This window comes from Ursus americanus, chromosome 26, assembly GCF_024610735.1.
Source record: "Ursus americanus isolate L20-20 chromosome 26, mUrsAme1.1.p, whole genome shotgun sequence".
NCBI classification, from domain to species: domain Eukaryota; kingdom Metazoa; phylum Chordata; class Mammalia; order Carnivora; family Ursidae; genus Ursus; species Ursus americanus.
Window position 1 is genome coordinate 22,329,991 of NC_142152.1, and position 24,262 is coordinate 22,354,252.

General features: G+C 47.9%; 1 protein-coding gene across 11 annotated transcripts in view; it reads left to right on the forward strand.

Moving 5' to 3' along the window:
* Positions 1-24,262, forward strand: part of ADCK1 (aarF domain containing kinase 1) — a 143,295-nt gene that overhangs the window by 7,748 nt on the left and 111,285 nt on the right. For all 11 annotated transcript variants that reach the window (XR_006781452.2, XR_015721836.1, XR_015721837.1 and 8 more), the window contains 2 exons: positions 2,540-2,685; positions 5,260-5,343. Coding sequence is in view for 2 of the 11 variants with exons in the window: in XM_087856157.1 (XP_087712283.1) it covers positions 2,551-2,685; positions 5,260-5,343 (219 nt within the window). In the remaining 9 variants the exon portion in view is untranslated. The remainder of the gene's footprint in view (positions 1-2,539; positions 2,686-5,259; positions 5,344-24,262) is intronic.

Consider the following 24,262-nt stretch of genomic DNA (forward strand, 5'->3'; position numbering starts at 1 on the left):
TGCTGAGACCTGTGTCAAGGAGCTTACTGCCTATGTTTTTTCCTAGGAGTTTTATGTTTTCAGATCTTACGTTCAAGTCTTTAACCCGTTTTGAGTTAGTTTTTGTGTGTGGTATGAGATAGGGGTCCAGTTTCATTCTCTTGCATGTGGTCATCTGGTTTTCCCAACACCATTCATTGAAAAGACTGTCCTTTCCCCATGGGTTTATTTCTGGACTCTGCTGGGTTTCATTGATGTATGTTTCTCTTTTTATGCCACTGCCATACTGTTTCAATGACTGCAGTTTTGTAATATAATAGTATAATTAGAGACCATGATACTTGCAGCTTTGTTCTTCTTTCTCAGGATTTCTTTGACTATTCTGGGTCTTTTGTGGTTCCTTACAAATTTTAGGATAGTTCTATTTCTTTGAAAAATGCCATTTGAATTTTGATAGGGATTGCATTGAATCTGTAGACTGCTTGGGGTAATATGGAAATTTTAACAGTATTCTTTCCAGAATACTTTCCATTTATTGGTGTCTTTAATTTCTTCATTAATATCTCATAATTTTCAGTGTACAGGTTTTTTACCTCCTTGGTTAAATTGGTTCTTTGGTATTTTATTTTTGATGCAATTATAAATGGGATTGCTTTCTTAATTTCTCTTTCTCTTTATTCACTATTAGTGTGGAGAAACACAGCAGGTATTTGCATGCTGATTTTGTATCCTGAAACTTTAATGAATTTGTTTATTCCAGCAGTTTTTTTTTGGCGGGTTGTTTAGGGTGTTCTGTGTATAATATGTCATCTGCAAATAGTGATAGTTTTACTTCTTCCTTTCCAGTCTGGATGGCTTTTACTTCTTTTTCTTGCCTACTACTCTGGCTAGGGTTTCCAGTACTATGATGAATAAAAGAGGTGCGAGTTGACATCCTTCTTCTGTTCCTGATGTTAAGAGGAAAAGCTCTCAGCCTTTCATCAATGAGTATGATGTTAGCTGTTGGCTTGTCATATATGGTCTTTATTATGTTGGGGTATGTTCCCCTGTACCTACTTTGTTGAGAGTTGTTAATCATAAATGGGTGTGGAATTTTGTCAAATGCTTTTTCTATATCTGTTGAGATGATTATGTGATTTTTATCCTTCATTTTGTTAATGTGGTGTAATAAATCCGCATTTTTGAAATGGAAGAAGATAGTAAAATTAAATCTACATACATAAGTTATATTAAATGCAAGCAGAAAAAATCAACTCTATGTCATTTAGAGAAATAGTATAAAATGTAAGTTGAAAGTAGAAGAAGGGTAAAAAGATATACCTGTGACTACTTAAAAAAAGTCTGTGGCTATACTGAGACATGAGTCCAAATAGATTTTAAAGAAAATGAAGACAAGGCAATAGTTTCCTACAAAGGGGAAACAGAGGCACAGAATAGGGAGGGGTTGGTCACAGGCAGAGTCCAGAGCAGAAGCAAACAGGGATGACCTGAATCTTCCTGCTGCATCTGTACAGGGTTTGCACATGCGGGTGGCTCGGTGATTCACTTCTCCTGGGTGGGACTTCTCTCCTGCTGCCTGCAGCTCTGGTCAAGGATTTTAGTCTGATGCAAAGTTCCCAGAAATTGAAGGGGAAACAGCCTATGGGGCACAGTGGCCCCCCAAAGCTCCAACAGTCCACCTGGTGGACTGAGCTGCTACAAGTAGGATGGGGAAGGGCGTCAGAGAGCCTTGAGCCCACTTGATCCCACTGACTGGGAATGCGTCTGGTTAAGCAGATCAACTCAGCAGGTGGATATTGATCCCTAATCGCAGAGTGCCCTGCAGGACTGTGAGTGGACAGCATAACAGTCATGGCGTGTGCCCTCAGGGAGCTCACGATCTAGACAAGGGGCAGTTTACTCTAACTGAAATAAATATTTTGGAAATCAGCCAGACGTAGAGAGCTTCTCTGGCTGATTGTGACGAGCTGCCGTTTTGGCTGCGGCCTGAGCACTTCCAACCTGGGCACGGAGGGTTAATAATGACACCTATGTGTGCGCGGTGGTAAAATAATGGTTATAAATAACAAGGATTAGCACACTCTGCCACTTGCCCTATCTAAAATAGCATCTTTGTGCATATGCATCCTCCTTCCTCTTACCCTCTTTGATCTTCTTCTCCACACTTAATACCCGCTGCTCTTCTATCATGTCTGTGTGCTGCGGGTCTGTTGTCCCGTCTACAGCATACGCACCATGTCGGCCAGAACTCTGTTTTGCTGCCTCACCCCCTGTGCCTAGAGCGGTACCTGGCAAGGTACCTGTGCAAGGAATAATGACTTTGAGAGTTGACTTGTGCCAGATACTCCACTAAGCATTTTATATATACGATCTCATTTTATCCCAACAACTTTTGAGGTAGTCATCATCCCGTGTTACAAGTAAGGAAGCGGAGCTCAACCAGATTAAGAAAACGACCCGAGGTCGTGTAATCCATTTAAGTGGCAGAGCCTGAATTTGAGCGCTGGTCTGACTAACTATGGAACTCAGCTGTCCCTTGTTGTCACCTTTCCTTCCGCAGGGTCTGGGAGCATGGCCAGAAGGGCTCTCCAGCTTGCTTCGTGGACCGGCGCGGCTCTGGCTGCCTCGGGCCTCTACCTCTACAGTAACAAGTACTTGGATCCTAATGACTTTGGTGCTGTGAGGGTGGGCCGCGCAGTTGCTACGGTAGGTTTTTCTCATGCACGGAGCAGACGTGGAGATACACGTGCACCCGTCCGTGTGCAGGGCTCCCTCGGCTCAGCTGCACAGGCATGGCTGCGTGCCCTCCTGTGTCTGTATTCTTGGATGCCCCACCTCGGTCATACAAACCCCTATAGAATGGGATTGCACACGGTCTCTGTTGTGAAGCCTTTACATTTTAGATTCTGTATCTTTTTTATTTTTATTTTTATTTATGTTAATTTTTTTAGATTCTGTGTCTTATTTTAGCGACAGACCTGGGCCGGTACTCCTCAGCCAATGCATATGGAAAGACTCTGCAGCTTTGATGAAATTCTATCAGAAACCCTGGTTTCCCTCCCGTGAGCTAGTGTGCGTGGCTCCTGAGGCAGGGCTTGTTTTCAGAGCAGCTGGGCCTTGGAGGACTGTGACGATCCCTCTCCAACCCCCAAACTAACAGAGAATCTGAGGTGAATATTTCACCACTAGAGGTTTTTCTCCCGTGGCCCGGGAGCATCCTTCCTGTGTGATCATGTCCTCTTAACGCTGCTGAGAGCAACGCAACCTATGCATCGGACATGCATATGTAACTGCCCGATTGGTGGGTAGATTGCCACATGCTTCAGTGCTCTCTTTCCTCCTTTGCTGCAGGATGAGCTCGTCCTTTCTTCCCCTTGGTGTGGATAGATTCTGATACACGGTCTGTTTGGGTTGTTGTCTGATTGTTTCCTTAAACCTCAGTGTTGTGAAGTCTTCTCCTGAGCTAGTCATAGAACCTAGATGGATAAATAGATAAATAGGCCATGGGATATAAAATGATTCCCGAGTGTTTACTGAGGGCCTTTTGGGGGCCCAGCATTGTCTTACATGCTTTGAGAGGTAGAAATGAACCATCCCACCTCAATCCAGCTTTGAAGGAGCTTATGACTGCGGAGTGCTCACATGAATGGGTCAAAAAACAATCAATCTAAAGCCATGGATGGGGTCAAGATGTGTGACTCAGGTGACTGCTGCTATGGGACCTCAAACACAGGAGTGAGACCTGTAGGCTGGGAGTCAGGATCAGTGCCCTCGGAGAAGCAGGCTTTGATGGAACCTTAGGGATTTGTATACAGTTGACGCTTGAAGTACTTGGGGGTTAGGGCACCAACACCCATGCTGTCAAAAATCCACATATAACTTTTGACTCCCCAAAACCTTCACGACTAATAGCCTACTGTTGACCAGAAGCCTTACAGATAACTTGAATAGTTGATTAACATGTTGTGTGTATGTCATATGTATCATACACTGTTTCTTACGGTAAAGTAAGCCAGAGAAAAGAAAATGTTATGAAGAAAATCTTAAGGAAGAAAAAAAATACATTTACAGTACCGTATTGCAATTTATCAAAACAAAAAACAAACAAACAAAAAACAACAAAACCCATGTGTAAGTGGACACACACAGTTCAAACCCATGTTGTTCAAGGGCCAACTGTAGCTGGAAATGAGCCAGGAAGCTATTTACCAGTGCTTTATAAACCAGTCACTAGGCTGTGCATTCTTTAAAGTCCAGGGCTCCGGTCTTGGTTGGCCTTGTGCATTGTTCAGTGACCACCTCTTGCTTGTGGTTGGCGTTTAACACGTTTATGTTGAGTGGAGTAAAGCTTTAGGGGTGTAGACAAGGGCATAGACTTCTCTCAGTATCAGCCTTGGAAGCTGGGCCTCAGTTGCTCAGTAGAATTCTAAAAGATGTTGTGGCCTGGGTAGTCCTCCAGCCTCCTCCATGTCTGCGATATCTGGAAGCCTGTAATTTTCTGATTCACCAAGGATATGGGGACTTCTCTTGGACTTTTGGCCAAGGGACCCAGAATCAAAACTCAGGCTATCAGAGCAACATGAATATAAAACAATGTTTATTTAGGATAATAAGTTTATCCAACAGCATTCATTCAACTAGTCTTTACAGAGGGGCGCCTGGGTGCCTCAGTAGTTAAGCGGCTGCCTTCAGCTTGGAGTGTGATCCCAGGGCCCGGGATCGAGCCCCGTATTGGGCTCCCTGCTGGGGGCCTGCTTCTTCCTCTCCCACTCCCCCTACTGTTCCCTCTCTCTCTGGCTGTCTCTCTCTCTGTCAAATAAATAAATAAAACTTAACAAACAAACAAACAAACAAACTAGTCTTTATGGAGCATTTAGCTATGTGCCTGGCACAGTAAAAAGGTGCTGGGGGTACAGTGATGAATGGGAAGGACAGGCCTCTGTGTTTATAGAGCTGAAATTCTAGCAAAGAGAGGATAGTCCACATACAAGGAAACAAATGAGCAAGGTAATTTTGGATATGATAATGTTGTTATGATAAATAATAGGGAGTTGCTGGTGGGTGGGGCAGCCTTAGATTAGGGCTCTCTACAGAGGTGGCATTTGTGCAGAGCCCTGATTGACAGCCAGGCTAAGATCTGGGGGGCAGACCATCTTAGCGGAGGGGTTGTCTCCTTCTCAGGATATGCTGCCTGTGTCAGGGGCCTGCAGCTGCAGGGCAGGGGCCGAGGAGCAATATTTGATGCCCAGGCACTAAGCCTTTCTTTTCCTTGGTTCACAGACAGCTGTCATCAGTTATGACTATCTCACCTCCCTGAGGAGTGTCCCCTATGGTTCAGAGGAGTACTTGCAGCTTCGATCCAAGGTAAGGAGCCCAGGGGACCCATCGGAGCCAGGCCAGGACTGGGTAAGTCCTGCAGTAGCTGCAAAGCCAGCGAGCGTGCTGTGTGCAGCTGGAGGTGAGCAGGGGGCTGTGTGGAGATTGAGGCTACGGGCTTGGGAGTGAGGAGGGGAGGACCTTCTCATTGGACATGTTTTTGTGCTGATGGGCTAGGCTGCCAGCCCGACATCGGCTGGATCCCGTGGTCCTGAGGTTATTAATCTACAAGGCACTGTTGGGGAGGCTGGTGTGTGTTTCTGGGGAGCACAAGGTGTCTAGGATGACTCAGGAGGGATGAAGTCTCTGTTCCTGAGATAACTCAGTTGGCTTCTGAAGTGCTTTGTCAGGCAGAACCCAATTGAAAGAGGTTAATTGCTTTCCTGTCCTCTCAAGGCTACACTGGGGCTTCTTGCTAGGCCGCTGAGTGGAGCTGTTGACCCCACACCCTCTTTCCTCATTTGGAATAGGTCAGTTGATTTTGATGCTACAGTGAGATGAGTTGGGGCATCAAGCAAGAGGGTGGTTTTTTTTTTTTTGGATGTAAGTTGAGTTTGGGGTCAAGTGTAGATACTTTTGTTTCCTCCAGAGAGAGGTTTGTGATGGATCTGTATGTCTTTGCTCAGCCTGGAATGCCCTTGGCCCCTTAGAAAATTTCTGGTCATCCTTCTGGACACAGCTCAGATACGTTTCCTGCGTGACACTTTCCTTCTCAATTATTCTTGGTGGGCGGGGTAATTAATTTTAAAATTTTTATTTAAACATTTCATTATAGAAATTTCAACCATTAATAAGAGTAGAGAGAATAGTATAATGAACCCTTATGGAACTGTCATCCAGCTTCAGACATTATCAACCTTTTGTGAGTCTTCTATCATCTACTTGCCCTTTCATTCATTCATTCATTCATTCATTCATTTTTAATTCATTTATTTATTTTTGCTCAAATATTTAAAAGGAAATCTCAGGCATCATATTATTTCTTCTATAAAATCTTTCAGTCTCTATCTCTAACAGATAAGTACTTTAAAAAAACTTCAATATGATAATAATAACTAACAAAATTAATAGTATGTCCTAAATGACTTCTAATAGCTAGTTTATACTCAAATATCCCTGGTCCCAAAAATGTCTTTTTAAAATTGGTGCATTACAGTCTGGATTCAAACGAGGTGCATATATTGTATTAGGAAGCATCAACCAAAATCTTCTCAAATCTTTATTTCCCTTCCCTCTTTTTTTGAGCAATTTGCTTGTTGAAGAAAGCAGATCATTTACCCTGTAGAATTTTCCATATTCAGGATTTGGCTGATTGAATCCTCAAAGTATCATTTAATGGGAAACAGATTTACATGGCATGCAATTCAAAGTATGTAACATTTGAACATCCAAAATGACCCTCCTTTCCCTGTTCCTCAGGTACCAATTTTCCTGCCTGGAAGTAATCATCATGTCCTATGTATCTTCCCCCAGATATCTTCCTGTTTGAATTTAATCACTCTGTCTTCTTTGTTCCTACCACAGGTGATAATTGGTTACATGTCTTTCTCTCACTTTAGACTATGGATTCTTTTCGATCAGGGATTGGGTCATCTTTTTTGTATTTTCTACCTCTAGTGATGATGCCTAGGACTGAGTTGATTTCATGTCTCTTTCCAGATGCACCCTGCTAGCTCCTTCCTTGGGAGGGAACCTAGAAAGGGTGTGACGTTTGTATGCGGAAGACCTGAATTTGTGCTCTGTCTTTAGGGTGGTCATTTAGCTTTTGGTGCTACCATTTTCCTGTCTGTAAACTACAGTTGGCTCTGCCACATATTGAGGGTTAATATAGATAATATCTGAGACAGTGTGTTGTGAAGTGTAAGTGTGAAGCAGGTATCAAAAATCAGTCAGATGTTGGGGCGCCTGGGTGGCTCAGTTGGTTAAGCGTCTGCCTTCAGTTCAGGTCATGATCCCAGGGTCCTGGGATCGAGCCCTGAGTCGGGCTCCCCACTTAGTGGGAGGCCTGCTTCTTCCTCTCCCTCTGCTTGCTGCTCCTCCTGCTTGTACTCTCTCTTTCTGTGTCAAATAAATAAATAAAGTCTTAAAAAAAAATCAGTCAAATGTCTACCAGGAAGGGTCCCCTGTGAGGAGAGACACTTGTCTCCGTGTCTGCAGCACCTACAGTAGCAGTACCAAGGACACAGTAGGTCCTCAATAAAAGTTTGCTGAGCAAATGAATGAATGAAATGTTAGTGTCGGAAGAGCTCCAGGCCCCTGGCTCTGAGACTTGGGGCCCACCCCCTGCAGTTCCTCATCCACCTTTCTCCGTCTAACCAGTGCTGTGGGCCTTAGAGCCGACCAGAGCGACATTCTGCACCAGAGCTGCAGGCTGGGCCACGGGGGCAAGCTCCCTGCAGAGCAGACTGGGGATGGGTGACATGCAGACAGTGGCCCTCACGTGTAAGTCATCGGAAAGGCAATGGTGCCGCAGCTCCCGGGGAAGTTGACGGCTCTGGGGAATGCAGGAAGGTTAGTGCAGCCTGATACTTGACAGGAGGGTAGCACGAGGTAGCTGGCACAGATAACAAGGGTGCAGGCTGGTCCCTGGGAGTTGTGCCTGGGAAGTGGAGCTGTCTGGCACTGAAGAGCAGGAGTAAATACTGCAGGAGTGTTTTCTTCCATCGGAATACTTATCTGTTCTTGTCTTCGTGATTGATAAAGGAATGAGTGAAGGGTAAAACATAATTATCTCACCTGTCAAGCCAGCGTCCCCAGGTCCCGGAGTATGCTAGAGCAAGAGACAGTGACTTAGAGAAGTACTTTCAAGGTTGGTGCTCGGCCGGCTGGTATCTCAGTGACTCAGCTCCACGTCAAGAGGGGGTGGGAACCAAGGTGAAGGAGTATTTTCAAGGGGCTCAGTGGCACTTTGCTGGGCAGCTGAGGGGGTGTGGTGAGGCCCCGGTGCTTGGAAGAACTGGACTCCTGGTGTCCAGGATGCTTATAACCAGAGATGACAGGTGCGGACCAGCCTGGGCACAAGGCAGAAAGAAGTTATAGCTGGTATAGATGTCCAGACTGGGCTGGAGGAGGCAGGGCTGGGTTGATTCTGACCAAGGGGTTGTGGTATGTTAATTTTTCAGCTCAAGAGCTGTTCACGTTTTGGGGAGTAGCATCTAAAACTTCCTTTGGGGAGCCACCCATATCTCATGTACTCACCATGAGGTTTGAGTGAGGCTGACCCCACCCTCAGCACCAAGAGTGGGCACATGACTTAGGCCATCAGCAGAGTCCATTCCTCTGGCCCTAGAGATTGATTCAGGGTCGGGCACCTGAGCCAGTGTTGGTCAGTGAGCATCAGGTCCAGGACTTTTGGGGGTGTCCCCCATAGGACACTGCCTTTTCTCCTGTATTCCTGCGAGTATAGGGTGTTGACTTAGAGCTGCTGGCAGCCATCTTGCCACCATGAGGGGAAAGCCTGTCTGTGAATGGAGTCAGTATTGTAGAGGGAAGTGTCATTTGAGGCCTTAGATCTTGCTGAGCCTGAAGCCAGGTTACCACTGGACTTTCCAGTCATATGTGCCAGGAAATTCTCCTTTTGCTTCAGATGATTTGAGGTCAGTTTTCTGTTACTTGCAATCAAAGGAATCCTGATACACTGGGGACCTTGGAGAAGCATGCTCGATCTTGAAGCTCAGTTAAGGTTTGAGAAATCATGGGAAGGTCTGGTAATTCGAGGAAAGAAATGAAATTGAGACATTCCAAGGTCTAAACAGGGTGAGGAGAGGTTTGCATGATGCTGAGTAGTATTGTAGCCATTTTGGTCCTTCAGGCTCCTGGTCTGCCACCAAGCACCTGTCCTCCCCTATCTGTAAAGTGGTGGCAGTGGCCTTTACCCCAGCTGAATTTGTAGGAACAGATGAGAAGCTTTATTTAGTTAAACACTGGGAATTGTTCAATGCAGCCAGAGAGGAGATCCAGAGGCATAAGGAGCCTCAACGGCTCCTTATCATTTTAATGAACAAGTAAATGATTTTCTGTTTTCCTTATTTCTGCATTCATTAATTGGCATTCTTCTGTAAGGAAGAGCTGTCCCTTCTCCTTCAGTTGTTTATTTAATTATTTTTATCAGTATGAACTTATGATTATTTATATTATTCTATGGGTTACAATCCAAAACCATCATTATTTTTGTTGTTCAAATTATTCTAATTTTGGCCACTGGGAGCTACTTCAGATTGATTCCTGTGTCCTTTTGTACGTCTCCATTCTTTTCTGAGCACTTTCTTAAATTTTTTTTTTTAAAAGATTTATTTGTTCACATTGGGGGAGGGGAGAGAGAGAGTGTGCAAGTGAGTGAGTGAGTACACACATGGGAAGAGGGGCAGGGGGAGAGAGAATCCTAAGCAGACTCTGTGCTGAGTGTAGAGCCCAATGTGGGGCTCAATCTCACAACCCCAAGATCACAACCTGAGCCGAAACTAAGAGTCGGACACTCAACCAACTGCTCCATCCAGGCGCCCCCCCGCCGCTATCTTAACTTTCTAATCCTCAGACTCATCTTGTATTTTCCTTGCCCCAGCCCTGGAATCAATCACTTCTCCAAGGAGACTTGGTTCCTTTCATTGGAAGATCGTATTTAGAAACCAAGATGTTGGTGCTAGATGTGCATATTGCTACTGGAGTGCCATTGTGTAGGCCCTCCCAGGAGACAGAGCTAGGAAATGTGTGTGTGTATACTCATGCATACACACACCTATCCGTTAAAAAACCATGAGTTCATACTGATGTCTCCAATTCCAGCCTAACCTCACAGAATTTTAGCTCTCTTCCATTCCTTTTGCATAACTGATTTCTCTCACAGTGAGAAACCTGCCTCTTATTATCTACAATATATTCACTTACTTGTTCAACTAGTATACCCTTAAATAGTTAACATCCTTGAGGCATGTAGGAGCAGAGAGAGTGGCCCAATCTGGGTGAGACTGAATGAGTTAAGGGGGTATTGGAGCTGGGTTCAGAAAGGTGGGTAGGATTGAAACATGTAACACTGGGGACAGGTGATTTTGGTTGAAGTTGATGGGTAAAATTTTGCGGGTTGTCTATAAGAAACAGAGATTAGTTCATTGTTACTGGGGACTAGGGTATGGGTGAGAGAAGGGGCATACTGGCAAAGAGAAGTCAAGCTAGGTCGCAGAGGGGTGAGAGGCCAAGGTTTATACCAGAGGTAATAGGGAGCTATGGCAAGTTCTTGGGTAAAGCGTTGTTAAGCCTCCAGTGAATGAGAATGCCTGAAATCATCAGTCACTGAATATTTTTTGACTCCTATTCTATCAGATGATGAGTAGAATCGTGAGAGAGAGTGTGTGTGTGCACGTGTGCCTAGGGAGGGAGAGAGAGATCACGGGTGCTTTTTCCTTTCTTAATCAGAGTCCTAATATAGGAGGGGACCTCAACTGCTGCTGTGACTGGGAAGCTTTTGAGTTGAATCCGACTCCTTGTTTCCGAGTAGGTCGCTGGACTCCTGTGGTGTCGGATGCGTCAGGTCAGCAGTAGTGTGCGCGTCCTGTCAGTTACACTAGTACTTACTACCTGGGCTTGAGGAGGTAATGATTAATGCTCTTCTCCTCCTTGTCTGAGAAGCGGAACCAAGGAGATGCAGGTGTCTGCCAGGAAGAGCTCAGAATGTCAGCCTTATTACTGACAAAAGCCGGGCGGGAGCAGGTGTCGTGGGTCTGTGAGCCAGTGGGCTTGTACTTCGCTCCTGAGTTTGATAGACTTACCTACACGGGCACAGATGTGACAGGACAAGCCTCTCGCAGGGGGGCCTGCCTCTTAGGGCAGGAAGGAGCGGAGCGCCAGTGTCCTGCGGGTGTGTGCGGATCCCCAAAAGGGAGGTGAGAGGAAGCGGTGGGCTGAGCGCGATGTTTCTTCTCTCAGACTCACTAGTCTGATTGGTGATTCCTCCTCTCACAGGGAGCGAGAGGGGAGGGAGGTCAGGAGCACTACACCTCTAGTGGGGCTCGCATAGAGCAGATGGGAGGTTCCCCTGCAGTACTTACTCACCTGCAGGCAGGAAGCAGTTATAATTTTGCTGTAGGAACCTTTTGTGCCCATTAAATTCTGTTAATGCTTATACCTGACCTTGTTTAGGGACATGGGCTACTTTGGGCTTGAGTATGGGATAACAATTTCAACATTACTGAAATCTGCATTTAGAGAGAAAGGTCATCTGTTGTCCACCTTTAGAACCATGGTATATGGTAGGGTGTTTTGGAGGGACAAGGATATTGGTTAGAGTACAGTAGGGGGCTTAGGTGGGGTGGTGACTCTTTATAATTATGCCATTGACCTTTTTTTTATGCCATTGACCTTGAGAAAGACATCTTTAGCACCAGCTAGCTCAGGCCTCTCATGTACAGATGGAACTGGAGGTCTAGAAGGGTGATGGGGTTTTCTTTTCTTCCTTTCCTTTCCTTTCCTTTCCTTTCCTTTCCTTTCCTTTCCTTTCCTTTCTTTTCTTTCTTTTCTTAAGTAGGCTCCATGCCCAGCACAGAGCCCAGCGTGGGGCTTGAACGCACAACCCTGAGATCAAGGCCTGAGCTGAGATTGAGAGTTGCCCCTAACCAGCGGAGCCACCCAGATACCTCAAGCCCCCTGCAGTTTTGTGGCAGATCTTGGGCTTGGACTTGGACATCCAGATCTTCCCTGCTGGCTTGTTTCTCCCCTGGGTCCATCTACCCCCATGTGAGCCCTGAGGCTGTGCTCCTGCTGGGCTGGGTTTGGGAAACACAGGGGAGGAGGAAGAAGGGCAATAGACTCTCCCCCTGGGGAATTCCTTTTTTTTTTTTTTCCTTAAGATTTTACTTATTTATTTATTTGACAGAGATAGAGAGAAAGGACACACAAGCAGGGGGACCGGCAGGCAGAGGGAGAGGGAGAAGCAGGCTTCCCACCAAGTGGAGAGCTGGACATGGGGCTCTATCCCCGGACCCAGGATCATGATGGGAGCTGAAGGCAGACACTTAAACCACGGAGCCACCCAGGCGCCCCTGGGGAATTCCTTTTTAGATTTAATCAACCAAGCAAAAAGTTAATCCACCAAAGATTTGGAATTTGCATTCCCAGTGGAGGGAAGTATGGACCCTCCAGAGGAACCAGTGGGTGCTGCTAGCTCTTTGCTTTGGGAAAGGGTTTCAACTCTTAAGCTACCAAACAACTGCCAGTTTTGAGGATAACGGTGCTACCAGCTTAGCGAAGGTGTGATAAGTCAAGAAGTGCTTTAAAGATCTTGTTGCCCAGCAAGAGGAACTGTAGCCGTGCCTGGCTCTTCAGGAATATTCTCTGAAACCTGGAGACTATCCTGGCCACACGAGGACATGTCTTCACTGGTCTTCCATCCGTCTGTTATTCAAACAAACTTTAACTGAGCCTGCTCTGTGCCGGGTCTTGTGCGAGGCCCAGCCTCGGAGGATATGAAGGGAAATAAGACTTGACCTCTGCCCTCCAGCTGCCCACAGTCCAGTGGGGGGAAGCAGGCGTGAAATCACCAGTTGCAGAAGGATCCATTTGTCTTCATTCCAGCTCTGGCTCCTGACAACTGACTCCCAGCCAAGAAGGGGGTGGGGCAGGGGAGGGGGCAGGGGGGCAGGAGCCTTGCGTGGGAGGGGCTCCTGACCCAGCATGGTGAGTGAGGGTGGGGTGCGTACTGCGAAGGCTTCTTCTGGTGTAGTTGGCTCTAATATTGTGCCGCTCTTCTTTGCGTGTGTGCTGTCAACCTGGTGTGCAAGCTTGTGGGTGAGTTTTCATGCACCCCGTCCCTCAGGCCCCCTTCTGCTGCTTTCCTTTCTCATCCTGGAACATTTGTCAGAGAATATTCTACGAAGAAGAGGAGGAGAGAAAGGGAATCTTTGCTGTCTTGGTGACTGGCTTTCTCAGAGTTTGTGGTAAGTTTTGCAGGAGCATGAGCTGCATTTAATGTGTTCTGCTTGGGTCATCCAAGGACCAGGCCTGTGGAGTAGGGAGACAGAGTCTGCAATGGCACTCAGTGCCTCCTTTTTAGCTTTGTACCCAAACCTTTCTGAGTACTGCATTGCAAACCTGCACAACTTTGCGCGGTGGCCCCAATTTGGAGAGAGTTCCAGGCGACTAGCAACTTGGGCCTTGGCGTGGTCTGGGAAGAGACTTGGTGGGTTTGCTTCCATCTGTGGGGATCCTGGAGGAAAATGGCATCACTTGGGCTTCTCCTTGGAGACTGCGCTCTGTGCGTGGTGGCTTCCCTATAGTTCCTAGGCAGGCCATGCACATGTCACGTCTTCTTTTTTTTTTTTTTTTTTTTTAAAGATTTTATTTATTTATTTGACAGAGATAGAGACAGCCAGTGAGAGAGGGAACACAAGCAGGGGGAGTGGGAGAGGAAGAAGCAGGCTCACAGCGGAGGAGCCTGATGTGGGGCTCGATCCCACAACGCCGGGATCACGCCCTGAGCCGAAGGCAGATGCTTAACCGCTGTGCCACCCAGGCGCCCCTCATGTCACGTCTTCTTGATCTAGACTTACCAGTGACCTATGGACCTCATACCTCTTGTATTTAAAAAAAACATGAAATGAAAAAGCCCACATGAAATGTATAAGACCTAAGGAAAGGTATAAAAAATAATTTAGTGCTAGGGCGCTTGGGTGGCTCAGTTGTTAAGCGTCTGCCTTCGGCTCAGGGCGTGATCCCGGAGTTCTGGGATCGAGCCTCACGGTGGGCTTTTCTGCTGGAAGCCTGCTTCTTCCTATCCCACTCCCCCTGCTTGTGTTCCCTCACTCGCTGGCTGTCTCTCTCTCTCTGTCAGATAAATAAATAAAATCTTTTAAAAAAAAAAAGAAATAATTTAGTGCTCACTCTTCTCACTGTACAATTTCAGAAATAATACCTTACCCATACAATTGTAGCCCCTGGGGTACTTCCCTGATTCCAGCCTTCCTCCTATAAAATCAGAAGCAAGCACTATCTTGAATTCATTGGTTGTCATTCCCACGTACTTCTTGGAAACCAACTATTCATGTATTTGGGTGTTTTTCATCCTATTGATTTTTTCCTTTACTTGGCTTTGTTCTAAGCAAGATTGCAGGCTTGATAGACTAGGTATCTCTTTTTTGGGGCTCTGCATACGCAAATAAGAAGTGTCCTGGGTACCACCTGAAATCGCCTCTTTTACCATCTTTTTGCACACTGTCACTGGTACTGGGTTGCCCTGGGAGAAACAGGCTGCACCATTGGTAGCAGATGCTGGGCCGAACTCTGGCTCGCGCCCATCATTGTCGTGGTCTCTCCCATGCTGGGTTTGGCCACTCTCTTTCTAGCTCTTCTCTTCCCCTAGCTCACCCTGTATATCTCTTGGGGCTGCTGCGGACTTGAAGTTGCCTGATGAGATGGTATTTGCTACTGCTCAGAAGCAGTGATCTTTTTCCAGAGGCCATAGCTGAAATGAAACAAAAAAAGCCTTGTGTTTCTGGTGATGGGAGGCCATTGCCATGTGCTGGTCCGTGCAATTAACAGCATTAGCCAGTTCCACATTTTCGTGTCTCTGTAGCTTTCTTGCCTACCCAGGCTGCCTGGACACACAAGGCTGGCTCTTTGCGGCCGCAGAGCCGCTCACCAACTGCTCCCGCTACCTGGTTCTCGTGGGGTGGGTGGAGGAGGCCAGAGCACACTGCTCCCCAGAGAAGATGCCATGTCGAGGGTTAGCCTATACCTAAGGGGGCAGGAGCTGGAGAAACGCCCGCTGGAGACACTGTCCTTGCCCATCTCAGACTCCATCCCAGACTAACCATGGCTGGGCTTCTCATTGCTTTATTGCTTTTCCCACTGAAAACTCTGCACTGTTTCCTTTCCTGCCCTGGGTAGGGTACTTCCACCACACCCCAGCTGTTTCTTCCTCTGCCAAACGTAGTCCCGGGAAGGGGCACGATGCTACGTGATGAGGGATGGCATGAGCTAGGACTTCCTTACTGCTAAGGTGATTTTCTACTGCAGTGGGTTACCAAGGACAGCAGGGAAATCTGTATCTGGAAGGGCAGCTTTCCAGAAACAAGAGATTCTGGCGGTCTTGTCACGGAGGTGGGAATGGGACAGCGTACTGTCAGGTGATCAGAGACACCTGAGGAGCCTTATAAAGTGCAGATCCCTAGATGCGTACTCTAAAGGTTTGTTTTCAGTGATTCTGGGGTGAGGCCTGGAAAACTGTATTTTTCATGAGTTCCCCAGGCAGGCTTCTGAGGCTAAGAATGAGTGTTTGTATTGACCGAGCACTGTGAGACGGGCACGGGGCTAAGGGTTGTCTCTATTATCTCCTTTAACTTCACGACAATCTGAGGTATCTACCCCCGTTTTATGGATGACAAAATGGAGGCACAGATTAAGTGATTTGCCCAAGGGTCTACCGCTAGTAAGCAGGCGTATTAGCTTCCTGTAATCGCTGTGACAAATCATCACAAACTGGGTGGCCAATGACAACAGAAATGTATTCTCTCCCAGTTCTGGAGACCAGAAGTTCAAAATCAAGGTGCCAGTGGGGCCATGCTCCTTCTGGTGGCTTCAGACATGCCTCGTGGCTGTGTCACTCCAGTCTCTGCCTCTGTCCTCTCTTGCTTGGAAGGAGACTCGTCATGCGGTTTAGGGCCTGCCTGGGCAATCCAGAATGATCTCATCTCAAGATTCTTACCTTAGTTACATGTACAGGGTTCCTTTTTTCCAAATAAGGTCACAATCACAAGCCCAGGGGGTTAGGACAAGGGCATATCTTTTTGGGTGCCACCATTCAGCCCACTACGGGGTCTTCGATTTAATCACAAATCAGGTGGTTCCTGAGCCCTTGCCTAGAACTGGGACTCCTGGCTCTCTCAGCGGGACCGGATGAGCTTCTAGGGTTGCTGTAGGCCAGCAGCCGAGCCATGGATTTCCTTGCTGTCCAAGGGAGTTTGAACCATTTGTCAAGCTTGACAAACCAGAGTTTTCCTTGCCCTCTCTCCCACCCCCTCAGCCCCCTACCATCTCTCCCGAAACCCTCTGGGCTGTTTATCCCTGACTCCAAAATTTTCACACCTTCATATGCTCAGAACGTGAGGCCACAGGGGCTGTGAGGCCCAACTCATACTGGCTTGGGTGGGATGCACTTCTCCTGCCTCAGTGTCCATGTCCCCAAAATGGGAATCTCTGGAATAGCAGGGGTAGATGGGAGGCCATGATATAACTGATAAAGTTGGTGGAAGGCAGTCTGCAGCTATAAGGTTGATGGAGACGCTTGTTAACCACATTAATAATCTAATAGCCTGTTCTTGATTTCCCGCTTCTCACCGTCTTGGCCCCAAGCAGCTATTTTCTACCAAATTAAAATCCACTCAGCTCCCTTCCTGTCCCTGAGTAAAACTACCCTCAAAAGCTCTTGCCTGTTACAGCAAGACTTTTTAATAGACTTTTCCTTGTAGAATCGTGAGACATATGTCCAATTAGCAGAATAACTTCACTTAAATGTACAAATAAACAGTTGACTGATATGGCGGGACATATGTGAGGCTAATTTAAGGCAACGCGGTTCAGGAACTGGGGCACTGCCCCCCCCCACCCGATCCTCATGCCCCACACTCTGCAGAACGAAGAGAAGAGGGATGTCTTCGTGCTCTGCCTGGTCGCCGTGCAGAGGACCTAAACCACTCACTATTCATACAGTCAATTGTGTAGCAAATTTTTTATTTTTATTTTTTAGAGAGGGAGAGAGCATGCATGTGTGCATGGGGGGAAGGGGCAAATGAGAGAGAGAGTTCTAAGCAGGCCCCATGCACAGCATGGAGCCTGACTGGGGCTTGATCCCATGACCCCAAGATCACAGCCTGAGCCGAAATCAAGAGTCAGACGTTCTGGGGCACCTGGGTGGCTCAGTCACTTAAGCCTCTGACTCTTGGGTTCGGCTCAGGTCATGATCTCAGGGTTGTGGGATAGAGCCATGTCGGGCTCCATGCTCAGTAGAGGTCTGCTTGAGATTCTCTCCCTCTTCTCCTCCTTCTGCCTCTACCCCTGCTCTTTCTCTCTTTATAATAAATAAATCTTAAAAAAAGAGTTGGACGCTCAACCAACTAAGCCATCCATGTGCCCCAATTATGTAGCAAATTTTAATTGAGCACCTGCTATGGGCCAGGCACTGTGCCAGGTGTGGGGTATATAGCGGTCTATTCTTGAGGGGATAAGAGCTAGTTAACAATCAGTGGAACTCACGAGAACGTCCTTTCCTGGAGGGCAGGTGTCTCTCTGTTCTGCTTGCTGTATCCTCAGCACTTAGAACAGGGCTTGGCACATAGTGGGCTCTTTTTAGGGAATCAGTGAGGTAGGGAAACAAGCTATGTCAGCTTTTGCTGAGGGCCCTAAGAGAGAGAAACTGTGGTCATAGGATAAAAAGCAACTGAAGCAGGGCTGGGGAAGGGCTCTCTGATATGGGGTTTTCCAGCTAAAAGTGAGAAGTGATGAAAGAACAGCAGGTGAGGAGCTGGGAGAATATTGTTAGCAGAAAAGGCAGGGCTATGTAATTTACAGGGCTCAGTGCAAAATGAAACTGTGGGGTTCTCGCTGAGGGTGGGGACATCAGTCTCCCCTTCCTATGGTCCTACAGCCCCCACCCACAGTGGATGGGCAGCTCCCAAGAGATTGCAGTCTCGGTGCTGGAATGTGCTCAGGATGTGGATTGGGGGCAGGGGAGGGGTCCCTGCTGGGTCTCCTGTTGAACTTGCCCTTGGTGATGTTAGTCCAGAGTGGGGAGTGGTGCTGCCTGACATGTGGATGACTCTGTCCTGCCTAGGCTTGCACTCAGGCCCCCAGCGGGGATGAAGGGCTGTGGCAGAATGCAGATCTCCCCCAGCAGCAATCTGATTGCCACCCTGGGTGGAGAGCAGCCTGGCTGTGGGGTGAAGGTGGGGAGACTGGGTGGAGCACTGGGGGTGGGGTGGGCAGTGGGCAGCCGAGAACTCACTGGGGAGGTAGGATGGTGCATGAGCTGAGTCCCCCGGGTGCATGCTCCTTTGTCCCATCTGGCTTCATTTGCAAAACATAAATTCAAAGATAAAATTAAGAATTTCAAGACAGCTACTGTATTAGTTTCCTATTGCTGCTACCACAAACTACCACAAACTTTGTGGCTTAAGATACTGATTTATTCTCTTACAGTTCTGGAGGTCAGGAGTCTGAAATGCTTCTCACTGGACTAAAATGAATGTGTCAGCAGGGCTGTGTTCCTTCTGGAGGCTCTAGAGGAGAATTCACGTCCTTGTCTTTTCCATCTGCATTCCTTGGCTCATGGCACCCATTCTCCATCTTCAGAGCTGGCAACGTCGGCCAAGTCCTTCTCATGCTGCTAGCTCTCTGATTCTCTTCTTCTGCTTCCCTCTTCCACTTAAAAGAACCACTGTAATTACACTAGGCCCACCTAATAATCTGAGATCTTCTCTTGATCACAAGATCTCAAGATCAGCAACCTTCATTTCATCTGCAGCCTGAGTTCCCCTTTGCCACGTAGGGTAACACAGTCCCATATTTCAGGGATTAGGGTGTAGACATCTTTGTTGGGGTGCAGGCATTATTCTTTCACATTAAACTGCAAGTGTGGGGCCCTTCCAAGGGCAGGCCCAGTGCACCCTGGGAAGAGGAAATGGCAACCTTAAAAGCCCCGAGAAGGGAATGAGCTTGTCTTGTTCAAGGCCCTGAAAAGAGGGCAGTGGGATGGAGTAGAGTGATTGACAGGACATGTGGTGTGAAATGAGGCAGGAGAGGCTGGCTTGGGCCGAGAACACAGGGCTCCTAGGCCACAGTGAAAGGTTACGAATAGCAGGCTAGGATCTGTCTTTGAATCTCTATATGAAAATTCAAATGAATTAAAAAGTAGAGAGAAAATATGATAAACTCCGGCACCCAGATCTAAAATATGTTGCTATAGGGGTACCTGGGTGTCTCAGTCGGTTAAGCGCCTGCCTTTGGCTCAGGTCATGATCCTGGGGTCCTAGGATCAAGTCCCGTGTCAGGCTCCCTGCTCAGTGGGGGGTCTGCTTCTCCCTCTGGTCCCCTCCTCATGCTTGCGCTGTCTCTCTCTCTCTCTCCAATAAATAAAATCTTAAAAAAAATCTTAAAAAAATGTTGCTATCATTCTTTCATTTATTTTTTTTCTGCTGAAGAGTTTTCAATTGCAGAAATCATGCCATCTCACCTGTAATTTCCATGTGTATCTCTAATAGCTGATGTTTTCTAAGTGTTCCCATCATTATCACAATGAATGAAATCAGCAAGAATTCTTTCTTTATTTTTTAATTTATTATTTTTTTTTAGAGAGGAAGGGGTCAGGGGAGGGGCAGAGGGAGAGGGGGAGAGAGAATCTTTTTTTTTTTTTTTTAAGATTTTATTTCTTTATTCGACAGAGATAGAGACAGCCAGCGAGAGAGGGAACACAAGCAGGGGGAGTGGGAGAGGAAGAAGCAGGCTCATAGCGGAGGAGCCTGTTGTGGGGCTCGATCCCATAATGCTGGGATCACGCCCTGAGCCAAAGGCAGACGCTTAACCGCTGTGCCACCCAGGTGCCCCAAGGGGGAGAGAGAATCTTAAGCAGGCTCCACACCCAGTGTGGAGCCTGATGCAGGGCTTGATCTCACAACCCCAAGAGCATGACCTGAGTTGAAACCAAGAGTCAGACACTTAACCGACTGAGCCACCCAGACGCCCCTAAGAATTCTTTAATTTCATCTAATTCCTATGTGTGTTATGCTGTACCCCAAATGCCCCTCCCATTGACCTTCACGTTGTACCTGAACTCTGTGCCTCTTCCCTCTTTCTGAGGTTAGAGTGAGGCCTCCTTCCCTTTATCTTTGAGGATTTTGTTTTCTTTTCCTTGCTCCCAGCACCCAAGGTCTCTAGGTTGTGAGGAAATGAAAAAGACTCCTGTCCCCCACCCAAGGCCATGGTCTGAACAGGGATGGCGGGGAAGGGAGGGGAAGCAGGCTGGCTGGATATGTTATTCTGCTTGTGGCCTAACATTTGTTTTTCTTGTCTGTAATTGCCATTCCAGAAATGCCCTCGCTCTTCTAGCCACAGAGCAACTGTTGAGAACAAATTAATTATGCGTCTTCTCAGTGTGTGTGATTAAGGGGCAGATGGAGGGAAGGGTTCTCTTCAGTGTTTCTGGCAACTAGGTTCCCAAATGGATGCTTTCCAGACCAAGGAGTGCATGTCCTGGGCTCCTGTGGGCATCTGGATTTGTCTGTGTGGTGGCAGGCTTGCTCACTGGCAGGCCGACTCACAAGTTGCCAGTAATAATATTATTAATCTCTTAAATGTGCAGCATATTCACTGTGTGCTGAAGGCTTGCACACTCACGTCAGCTCATTTGTTGGGATTTCAGGGATGCTGGAACAACTTTCTTTGCTTAATACCTCCCTAAATCATTGCTGATGCTTGTAATTCCACCATTAGAGATTAATTCCTTTGGCCTAAAACTCTGTTCCCTGTTAAAATGCAAGTATCCTTGGCAGCTGTGATGCATGTTTTATTCATTAAGCCTTCTCAGCCACTAGCAGCTGCCCTCCCCAAATGCCCCCTCCTACAACTTTCTTTTTAGGATGGCCTTCTCTGAAACAGAACCTATATTTGGAACCTATCCCTTTCCATAGAATTATGCTCTCAGTTTCTGAGGCTGGAAAAACAGACAGGTAAAAAAAACTCCTGCCAAGGTGACAATGACAGATAATTTCTTTTATTATCACCTCTAGGGCATATTTGCATTTTTAACTGGAAATTTCTGGAAACACAGTGCTTCACGTAAAGGAACCTATACCCCTTCATCCTATCCTATCATCCTGTCATGGCCTTGGATCGCCCCTTTATTAGGCTCCCTTAGAAAAGCAGAGGAAAGGGGCCTGGCAGGACATATTGAGAGCAGATCCAGTCTGTGTAACACAGATCAGGCATTGGCTTGGAGCATTGTTCATCCCAAGACGGGAGAAAACAGTAGAGCTGGCCACATGTAACATCATGTCCATCCTGCAGAAGGAAGATTGAAGTGTAAGGACAGCGGTCCAGTTGCAATGGGGCTAGAATTATTTTGACTTTAGAACCCCAGTAACACAGTTGTAGATTTTGAAAGTCAGAAGACACCTTAGAAGAAGTCTGGCTCTGGGAAGGCAAATGCATTTCATCCGCTGACTCCAGCCGGTAGGTGGCAGTTGTCTGACGCAGGGTAGAGCATATGCATGTGTGTTGTGATGTCTGATGTGTGCCCTGGGTGTAGCAGTAGAGGGGAGACCTGTATGCCACCCACACTGTTGCTGCTTCTGCCTGACCTCTCATTTTCCAGAGAGGCCGGCTGAGGCCCAGAAAGCTGGGAGGATTTGTTCAGAACTTGTCCAGCAGGGCCAGTAAGGTAGGGGCAGAAATGGTGCAGAATCCAGGTTTCTGGAGTTCTCGTCCGGAACCCTTTCTTCTGAAGGAGCCAGGTATTCTAAGAAGGGTTTCACTGTGGCTAGAGAGCATTGTGGTCTTTTTTTTTTCTTTTAAAAAATTTTATTAATTATTTTGTCAGAGAGGGAGCCTGCACACACAAGCAGGAGGAGGGGCAGAGGGAGAAGCAGGCTCCCCGCCAAGCAAGGAGCCCGACTCGGGACTCGATCCCAGGACTCCGGGATCATGACCTGAGCCGAAGGTAGATGCTTAACCGACTGAGCCATCCAGGCTCCCAAGAGCATTGCGACCTTGAAGTCACACTGCCTGGGTTTAGGTCCGAGCTCTGCCACAAGATAGCTATGTGCCCTTGGCCAGGTGATTTAATCCTTTTGAGCCACTGTTTCTTCCTTCGTAAAACAGGTGATAATAATGTGTCTACCTTATAGGGTGGTTATGGGATGAAATAACATAACACATATAAAGTGTTTAGGGCCTAACACATAGTAAATAGTTAATAAATATTAGTAACTTATTTAAATGTTAAATTTTATTTCATTGTCTTTGTTTTTATTTTTAAAGATTTTATTTATTGTAGAGAAAGAGAGTGCGTGTGCAAACAGTGTGGGGGAGGAGGGGCAGAGGGAGAGTTAGGGAGAGAATCTCACACAGACTCCACGCTGAGTGTGGAGCCTGATGCAGGGCTCACGACCCCAATATCATGACCTGGGCTGAAACCGAGAGTCAGACGCTGAACCGACTAAGCCACCCAGGTATCCCTCATCGTCCTCTTAGATTCTTGCTGGATGTGGACAGAAAACCTTCCTACAGTCACCCCCTCTGCAGAATTGCTCAGAGTTACCCCTCAGACACCTGCTTCTCATCCTTCCCTGTTGAATGCCCTGGGATCTTCTGGGCTTGAAGTACTCTTGGGATTAGTGATTTGGCGACGACACTCCCACAGTGCTGATAATCAAGCGTGAGGTGGTGCCGGGTAAAGGCCTGTGGTTCTGGGGGTCCTACTTCACGCTTCACAGATGTTTGTTTTGATTTTGGACATGTGACAAAGCCCTGGAGGCCTGGTGTGGCTCTCCAAGGACCAGCCGCCAAGTGGGGCCTCGGTGACCGTTTAGCCTGGTTTTTCCTCTGATCGGAGCATTGCCATAGCGTCTCCTGCGGACAGTCTCTGCCTCCCCTTGCCAGTGTGTTCCTAGTCTGCAGACTGGGCCTCAGGGCACAGCTGGTGCCAGCCCTGTCCCCTCACACCCACCTCTCCTGTGGGCTTCGACAGCAGGGCCTGGTCAGAGCCCAGGCGCGAGAGCTGTGCTGTGGTCACTTCTATGCCCTCGTCCAGCCATGCAGGCTGTCAATAGTGGTTCTCTTTGGGTGGCCTTGATGGGGAGGCCTGGAGAGCCGGAGGAGTCCCGGAGAGTCCTGGGAGTCTGGCCGGGGTGACTCCTGCAGGATGAATGGTCTGTCCCCTGCATTATTTGACCTCACCTCCTGGTGGAGTGGCATTTCCTGACGGAAGCAGCGTCCCGCGGCCCCTTGGAGAGTGTAGGGCGAGGGAGCGGCAGCGGTGGGGGTACCTTCTGGGTGCTGTGTGGTGATGGTTGTGTGGCTTCTGTTGAGTGAGTCGTCACGGAGTTCAGTCCTGACTGTTGCAGGGGAAAGGCCTCTGCTTCGGACCCTCAAGGAGGCCTTCTTGGAGTTTGTCCGTCTGCTCCCTGCTGAGAAACAGACGAGGGCTATGGGAAGGAGGCCCTCCCCCTTGAAAGATGGTCCCACCATCGTGCCTCACGTTTGGAAGCTCAGTTGCTCTGGGCCTCTCACCCTGGGCGGCAGCCTGGTCTGGTAGCGACCTGGCCACGCGTTCACTTGCCTCCCTGCTTTTTGTCATGTGGGCCCAGAGCAGAGCCTACAATCAGGGCCACAGAGCTGCAGCATGGGCGGGGCCTCGTTGTGTCCTAGGGAGGCGCAGATGAAAGAAGGCCCGAGAGCCACCCTGGGGATGGAACTCTGGACTCTGCTGTTAGGTCCAGGATAGGGGAGGCAGCGGCTGCTTCTGTAAGAGGGGAGGGGGAAGAGAGGAGAATGGGCCAGGCTGGGACTCAGAAGAGGGGAGGGAAGGAGAGGGAGGCCTGGATCCAGGCTGACGGGGATTTTGACAGATGAAAAGGCGTGAGGGATGGTGAGATTGTGGAGTGGCCTGTGCAAAGGCTGGAGGGCAGAGGATGGCACAGAACACGACCGGTCCCTGGGTTGGGGGATAGCTGTTGAGGTGGGGAGGGCAAGAGATGAAGCCAGCGGGTGCCTGGGGTGCATCGTGCTGGGCCTGCTGGCCCGGGTAGGGGTTTGAATTTCATACTGAAGGCCCAGGTGACTTTTGGAGGGTTATCAGTGAAGCTTGTCCTCCTTTCCCACTGTGGCCAGTGTCCTGCCCCTTCCCGGACCCACCTCCTTGGGCTGCACAGGC